At 45.5% G+C, this 8541-nt stretch overlaps 1 protein-coding gene across 1 annotated transcript in view; it reads left to right on the top strand.

The window, feature by feature from the left end:
- Ddx31 (DEAD-box helicase 31) overlaps positions 1-8541 on the top strand; it is a 64668-nt gene that overhangs the window by 479 nt on the left and 55648 nt on the right. Inside the window, exons 2-6 of the mRNA XM_032902952.1 lie at positions 4146-4402; positions 4505-4580; positions 5338-5381; positions 6611-6681; positions 7443-7507. Coding sequence (XP_032758843.1) covers positions 4146-4402; positions 4505-4580; positions 5338-5381; positions 6611-6681; positions 7443-7507 — 513 coding nt within the window. The remainder of the gene's footprint in view (positions 1-4145; positions 4403-4504; positions 4581-5337; positions 5382-6610; positions 6682-7442; positions 7508-8541) is intronic.

Raw genomic sequence — 8541 nt, 5'->3', positions numbered from 1 at the left:
CCCGGGAGCTGCAGCACTGATCAGGATTGGGTTCTTCAAGGTGTCTAGAGGGACTGGCGGACAGCTCTCGGAAACACGTGGATGAACCGCGAACCCCACCTTGGGGGCAAGAGACGGGCGGGCTCCGGAGAACTTAGTTAGACAGGTTATGATCGGAGGCTGTAGTAACTAGTCAAGTTCCTGAGACTAAATGGGAGGACTAGTCAGCGTAAGGATTGGAGGCTGGGTGTATGCAAGCTGGGAAATAATGCCTGAGACATGAGCTTTGGCAGGTCTTAACTGTCGGGAGCCACGTCTTCTGCTGGCAAGAAGGGTCAAATCTGTTAGGAATGGAGACCGGACTCATTTCTTTGAAGAACTTTTTAAACTGGAGGTTTTCATCCACGTGTCAGGAAAAAAATATACAGTCATTATACTCCGTTCCCTAGAGAGGAGAAAAGTAACTTCTACAGCAAAAAGATGGTTTTAGGGTAGCTGGTTTGTCTTCTTGACAGTCTAGGAAGATGTGATAGGCTTTACCCCCTCACTCGAAAAATAATAATCTAATGCCAGTGAAACTGAAATGCAAATTGCCAGCCAGTTTCAGGTCAACCAGTGTTGTTAACCTCCATTGACTAACACCCACTGCCCTAGTTTCACCTTGGTAGAAGGAAGGAGGGACCTTATTAAGGGGCCTTAGATGGTTAGAAGTAAGGAGTCTTCAGCAAGCCGGCCATTGGGATAGCTGAATCTATGTGGGAGGAAAAATACAGATAACCCTCAGAATAGTGGAGGAGGGGGCATAAGATTTATAGTAGAATAGACCTGGGCTATTGTAGATGTCAGTTTTGGAACAGTAGTAGCTATTAGAGATGTCAGTTTTGGAACACGGTACCCTGTATGACTTTAGAGGAGTTAGTCTCTCCTCTCCATAAATAGGAACACTAATTTGTTTCTTAGAAGATTGTTAGGAGGCTCCAATGGGATAATACCAGCAATGACTGCATATTGTCAGGTCCTTAGAGGCAGTTGCTACTTTGCCAGTCATCGAAATAAAAGCAGCTTTGTTTGTTTCCATTTGAGGAAGTATGTGGCTGTCTTAGGTCAGCAGCATTGGATATGCCCAGCCCTGTAGAAGGAACTTGTACACAAGTTCCTTGCTCACCTAGTATACAAGGCTTTTGAGTTCCATCCTCAATTATACAAAAAGAAAAAGAAGAAAAGAAAGAAATCCAAAATTTTATCAAGTGAACGGAACAGATTATCTGGTTTTATGGTTACTTCAACTGTTGTTTCAAAGGTGATTAAGAGATAATGCAGGCTGGGTGTGGTGGCACATGCCTTTAATCCCAGCACCGAGGAGAGGTACAGGCCTTTGGGTCTCTAAGTTTGAGACCATAACGAGTTCCTGGACAACTAGGGCCACATAGTGAGGACTTCTCTAGAAGAAGAGGAGGAGGAGGAGGAAAAAGAAAAAAGAAGAAGAAAGAAGAGACAGAAAGAAGTAGTGGTGGTGGTGGTGGTGGTGGTGGTGGTGGTGGTGGTGGTGGTGGTGGTGGTGGTGGTGGTGGTGGTGGTAGTGGTAGTGGAGTGGGGGGTTGATGGAGGCCAGTGAGATGGCTCAGTGGTGAAGGGGCTTGTTGCTGAGCCTGATGTCCTGAGTTTAATCCCTAGGATTCATGTAAAGGGGGAAAGAGAACTCACAGTAGTTGGGTGACTTTCACATGCTGTCTGACATATGTACTCACACACAAACCAATAGATACTGTAGGTACCCATCGAAGTCTTGATGTCTGTGCTTTGGTTTATGTATCCTAGTGGGAGTGGAAGATGTACTGAGCAGATTTGCTTAAGCAAAAAACTTAACAAGGGAACTGGGGTGGATAGCTAATAGACTAGATTTGGAAGACCCTTCATAGCTTAAATTGGATTGCTCTGTCTTAATACTATGCAAAAAATATTTTCTTAAGGATGTTTTCTGATTATTAAAGTATACAGTTTCATTTAAGAAAAATCAGAAGATACAACCCTACCTATAGTCAACATTCCCAGAAATAACTTCAGCATTTTGATATATAGCCTTTAAAGAAACATAACTGTGATTTTTTTTTTTTCTAGCCAGATAGGCTATAGTTAATCAGGCATCTCAGCCTTATCTTCATGAAAGAGCATGGTGCATTTTGGGAATTTAAGAAAGATTGGCAAAGGGTAAAGGCTGAGAGATCTGGAAGTTTCCTAGATCTCCCCGGAGATTTTTCAGGGTTAGCCTAGCAGTAGTGAAGAACCTGCTTCAATTCAGCACTTGTTTTGTTTATGATGTGATCTTACTCTAGCCTGGTGCCTGGAACTCACTTTACCCAGCCTGACCTAAGGCTCAACAGCCCTCCAGCCTAAGCTCGTGAGTGCTAGGCTTATCTGTGTGAGCTGTCATGCTAGCTTCTGAGTGCTTGTTTTCCCAGAGACCTTGACTTATCTGTAACGGAGGTAGGATGTGGAGGTGTCTCATTGTGTGCTACCTGGTGTGTTTAGTCCAAAGAAGGGGAAGGGGAAGGTATGTAAAGGAGACCCTCTGCTTGCTCTTGCTGCAGCATCATTCATCGTCATGATGGTACCTGGATGCTCAAGGAGGAAGGTCTAGTGTTGATTGGTTGGAAAGCTTCCTGAACCTGAGTTTGTCCTGGAGCAGAATAGGCTGCAGCCTGAGTGGAGGAGGTCTGTGGGCAGAGATTGCTAGGCCGGCTCAGGAAACCTGGGTAGAGTGACCTTCAGGCCTTTTGGAACTGCCAGGTGAAGCTTGCAGACCTTTGCTCTCTGACAAAAGATCCAGCAGACCCGAAAGCTGACTTCATTTTCCTTTAACTGGAAAACTCATAAACTTGGAACTTTGCAAAAACAAATTTTAAGGTGAAGTAGGATTACTTGACTAATAATATTCAATATTTCAAATTGTATTCATTGAATTCTTTAAAGGAATTCTTATGATTGCCAGGAAAAGAGGCTTTCATTGGTAGGTTGGTCCGAAGCTAACAGTCTCTGTGAAACAAGTCATTGTGAAAATACAAGTCATTGTTTCAAGTAAAGAGGAAGAGAATATATTCTAAAACTCAAGACATTGACTTCTCATGCCCTTCTGCAGACTGGAAGAAAAGGCTAAAGAAAATACAAGATGTTTTTTTTCTAGGGTGGTAGTTCTCAACCTTCCTAATGCTGCAACCCTTTAATACAAATCCTTCATGTTGTGGTAACCCCAACATAAAATTGCTACTTCATAACTGTAATTTTGCTCCAGTTATGAATCATAGTATAAATATATGATACGTCACCTCTGTGAAAGGGCCGTTTGAACCCCAGAGGAATCCGCTGTTGAGATTCCCACAGGAATCTCAGTGTTCTAGAAGTTTGGGCACCATGCATTTAATCTCGCCAATGTTGTGAGAATAAGCAACAGGCGAGAATTACCCCGATGGTGTGTGTCCGTGATCAGCAGTCAGACAGGGACTCTAAGGTGAGGAGGGTTGGAAGCAATACCATGGAAGTGATGGATGGAGTGACACTCATGGACAGCAAGTAGGAACCAACTCCAGACCATCTGAATCTGAGCAGCTTGAGGGGAAAGGACGACAGATCCAAGCCCTAGGGAAGAACAGTAATGACAGTTTCCGCTTCCTGGGCACGCGTTGGGATTCCACATCCCACTCGCCTCTCCAATCTCATCTTAATGTGCTTTGTTGGTTAAAAAAGAACAGGTTTCATTTCCCTGTGTGTCTCTGTTCTCACGTAAGATGGATCCTGGGGGTGTGGTTTGGCTTAATAAGCATGAGTGCTTCACAAGGTAGATTCTTGCTTCCCTTAGAATGGACGGAATTGGTTAACGTCAGCTGGCAGGACACCTCTCTCTTCCTGAACCCCACTGTCATCCTGGGTGACTTAACAGTTCAGATGGATTGAGGCCTGTTAGATGAATGGGCTGAGATTGTGTCTCCCCCACCCCCATTTCAGTTGAAGCCAAGGATCTGGTTGTAAACCCTAGACTGATGGTTGGCATATGGGGTATAATGATCTCTGCAGGAAGAGATACATTCTGTGGGCAGTCAGGCTTCACTCTGAGGATTGTCTTCATGGACTAATGCACCTCTTCTTGATCTTTCCTTTTGGGAACAACACAGCAAGCAGAGGCTACCAAGAGAAAGCACCAAGTGTCCAGCGATGCTCCACCAGCAAAACGGAGGAATGAAATATCCTCTCTTTCAGCCAAGAAAGCCAGCAATAAAGAAACTCAGAGAGCATTTAAAGGGAGCGCACACAAACCATTTCCTCCCAAGAAGCATTTGGACAGTATAGGCAATGAAAGGCAGGAGGGGAAGCCGTGCGTTAAGACTTCGTCGCTGTTTAAAAACAATCCCGAGATCCCAGAACTCCACAGGTGTGTTTTGCAGTGCAAGTGTGCTTGGGTGTGAGCAGTCACGGACACCGCATTCTCCTCTGCTGCCTTGGCACTGATGCACACTTTGTCTTCCCTCTGCAGAACAGTGGTGAAGCAGGCTCGAGAGCAAGTGTTCTCTCCAGAAGCTTTCCAGGAGCTGGACCTCCACCCACATCTAGTAAGTACCCTGCCCTGCTTTGCAGGGGGTGTGTGTGTGTGTGTGTGTGCGTGTGTGTGTGTGTGTGTGTGTGTGTGTGTGTGTGTGTGTTCAGTCTGTTTCTGGTCTGGCCACCTGGGTGACCTCAGGTGATGGGTCTCTCCCTGACAGCAGCCTGTGCTGTCATCCCCACTCTCATCTCCACAGTGATTTTTAAATTTCAGACTTGATTTGTTGGGCTTAAAGCAGCTTTCTAATTTCTGGATAGATGTGACGTTGCTGTGGTGGCAGATGTGTAGCCTTGGGGAGGGAACTGAGCTGGCTTCTTACTGTCAAAGGACCTGCATGTTTTCAGAAATTAAAGACAAAAAAGACTGAAGTGTGTTTCCTCAACTTTCTTTTCCTTTTGCTTAATGGCATGAGTGAGTGTTCTGGTTACTGTGGAAAGGGAGAGAAAAGGCCATTGGAAGCCTCGATCCCTTGTCATTTGGGCACAGCTGACCTCTTCTTTCGGGTAGGCTATGTAGGATTGTTTCTCAGCGTAAGTGTTATGGGGGGCTTCAGTGATGAATTATGAGGGTTGCCTTGTGTGTCATCACTCTGTAAAAGCAAACCCTGCAGATAACGAGGGCAGACTCACTCCCCAGTAGAAAGTCCTGGGTTAGTGGGATTGAATTTGATCATAAATGCCAAATGCTGTTGTCACTCCAGTATTTTGTCTTTATGTCATTGAATATATTTGCATTAAAGTAATAGTTATTTTTATATTCTCTTTTAGATTTCCACAATAAATACAGTTTTAAAAATGTCCAGTATGACCAGGTAAGAAGTCAAGGCTATTTTTGATTTTCTTAGGGTTTCTTTGAGTACAAGCAGAGATAACCCCAGTTGTCCATGGAAGGCAGAGCACATTGTGTCTGGTGCTGGAAACCACACAAACTGCTGAGGACTCGACTTAGTGCTTAGCCTGTGGAGCTCCCCACCTGCTTGTAGGCAGGCAGGGTTTCCTTCCAGCTCCCTACTGCAGGACATAGCTGGTTTAGGACATCTGCCATCTCTGAAAATGACTTGGGCCAAAATACACTGTTTGGTCATGTTATTTCTTAGCAGTAAAAATAAGGTCAGTCAAAATGATGGGAGTAAATATTTGCTGGAGTTTAGTGGGATACTGAAAAAGTGTTCTAAATGCTTGTAAAAGAGAAATTCAGAATTAGACTGTGAGCAGTGAGCTGTGTAATCAGAGTTCACGTTGCACAAGCAAACCGCAAGACTATGGAAGAGTAGAGACCACCAGCCTTTTCCATTTTGTTTTGCTTTTGTGACAGTCTCATAGTTCAGCTGGCCTCAAACCTATTTTTCTCTTGCCTCAGTTTTCCAGATGCTATGATTGCAGGCTTGTGCACCATGCCTGGCTGGCTTTTGGATCAACCACACTTAAATGAGTTCTCTATCCATTTTGGGCTTGGGTTTTAATGTTCATGTAGACACTGTTTTCAGTACATGTTCCTTGTTTTTTGAAGGGAGCTGCTGCTGTTACTTGGGTGCCTGCAGCCTCCTTGGCTTTTCTGTGTGGAAATCCTCTCTGTGTTACATGCTCCCAATTCCATGCCACACAGCAGGCAGGAGGCTTATGGTTGACTCTGATTTGTTGTTATGCCTATTTCTTTTTTGGGGCGGGGGGGTGGGGTTTCAAGATAGGGTGTCTCTGTGTAGCCCTGGCTGTCCTGGAACTCACTCAGTAGACCAGGCTATCCTCAAACTCAGAGAGATACACCTGCCTCTGCCTCCCCAGTGCTGGAGTTAAAGGCTGTGCCATCACACACAGCCAAAAAAAAATTTTTTTTTAATTAGCTTAATACTGTAGCCGATCTCTAGTTTTGTTCTCTACTCTCAGCCAAGTTTAAAAGTTTAAAAGCTTTGACTCAATGAGGAAACTTCAGCGGTAAGTAGGCAGAGCCAAGCAGAGGGTCTTTTTCAGGTTACCTGTGTAATCCGCCTGCATGCATGATGGAGCCGTGTGGTAAAGAAGTGTGCTCTCTCTTTTGCCTCAGTGTCCAGAAGCAGAGTATCCCAGTGCTGCTGGAAGGCAGAGATGCCCTTGTGCGCTCGCAGACGGGCTCAGGTCAGTTGCTGCTTGTTTACCTTGCCATTTATCTTGAGGCACCATGGTTACATGCTGGCCTCTTCAGGAAGGTGTTTGTGGTGGCAACATCTGACTTGTCTGGGAAAGGGCAGCCATGTTCGCTTTTGTCGGGAGACCTGTGTTACAGTTGAAGGAAGGTAGTGATGGGCTGTGGTCACTGGTGACGAGGGAGTATTCACAGTTGAGCTCTGCTGCTTCCTGTGTGCCTGCTGCCATTGGTCAGCCTTCACTCTGGATGGATTGACAGTTTATGTCTTGAAAGCAGTTCCAGCCTGAACACAGTAGTGTCAGGGATAGACCACTTTCTACCTGGTCTGTACTTCTGCCCCACGTTTGCCTTCTTGCACGCTTAGCCATGGTGAGAAGTTCAAAGCTTCCCTATAGTCTTTCTGTCTTCAGAGACTGGCTTGGATTCACACCTGACACACCAGCACCACAGAAGCCATTTAGCTGAGAGAGCGAGAACTTGGAAGTAGCCGATTCTTAGCTTTCACATGCAACTGTCAGGCTAGCTTCTATCAAATGTGAAAGGCATCATCCCTCCCTTATAGATAACCTAAGGAGCTGAAACTTCAGAGCTTTTGGAGTACTGAGTTACAAAGCAAAGTCGGGAGTCATGACAGATGCAGTGCCTCGTAGATATAGAACACACAGTTCAGCTTCTCCCAGATTTAGCATTATTTACAGCTGTGTGCGTCCCGGCTGTGTGCGTCCCAGCTGATGTTACTCTCTTTTGAAAGGTAAAACTCTTGCCTATTGCATCCCTGTGGTCCAGTCTCTTCAAGCGCTGACATCAAAAATACAGGTGAGCAGAATGTATTCTCTGCTGTAGTCTGCTGTGCCCATGCTTCTGCCTGGCTTCAGGCAAGTAGTGGAATACTAGAGTAGTTGCTCTGTCTGCACTTGGCATCGTTTTCTGTCTTCCCATCATGATAAGTGTGAGTGTACAAAGAGTGGAGTCCGCGTGCAGGGCATATGGGTAGAATGCTTCCAGTGTGCCAGATGTGCCAAGTGCTGGGCACATCTCAGTTCTTAACTCCATCCTCTGCCCACCGTCAAGTTGTGGGTGTCCTGTGACCCTAGTAGTGTAGGAAAGTAAAACAACCAAGGCAACGTAGAAGTACCAGTGGGCATAGATTCCCACCTTACTCCTGTGTGACTGGAGAGAGGAAACTGTCATCTGGGTCAGGGGTTGTGGTGAAGCTTTGTTACAGGCTCCCACCATGTTTGGGGGCCTTCCCTTTGTCTTTCATAGTACCGGGAATTGAACCTCCTACAGAATGACTGTTAGGGATACACTCCAACGTGCTCTGACTGGCCCCTGTCCATTTATTTTCACGTGTAGGGATCAGTTGTATATCATGTACAGTTGCAGCTGTATACGTTCCAGTGAGTTTTCTTCTGACTGGGGAGAGCCGGACTTTCTCTTTAGCATGTGGTTTATTAATGCCGACTGGAGATGAATGTCGTTAAGTGGGTTTAGCAGTTGGGCTGTTATGTAGTCAACATTGTCTAGACTCTGTTCTTCGAGTGTGAGACATGGTTAGTGCTCTGGGCAGACTGGCAGCTAAAGTTAGGGTGAGGAGTTTGAGTGGCTGTTGTAAACTGTGGGCACAGACTTCATCTTCCATCCTAAACAGTCTTACCAGTGCAGTGCCCTTCCTTTGATTTGAGAGAAAATGGTGTGATCAGAAGTAGGGTGTTGGGAGGTGGATGGGGAGGGGGACAGGATAGGGGGGTTATGTCCAGGAAACCAGGAAAGGGAATAACATTTGAAATGTAAATAAAAAATATCCATAAAAAAAAAGGAGAAGGGTGTTGGGTGAGTGAGCACTGAGT

The sequence above is a fragment of the Rattus rattus genome, chromosome 5, assembly GCF_011064425.1.
Source record: "Rattus rattus isolate New Zealand chromosome 5, Rrattus_CSIRO_v1, whole genome shotgun sequence".
Classification (NCBI taxonomy): Eukaryota; Metazoa; Chordata; class Mammalia; order Rodentia; family Muridae; genus Rattus; species Rattus rattus.
This window is presented reverse-complemented; position numbering and strand designations above follow the sequence as displayed.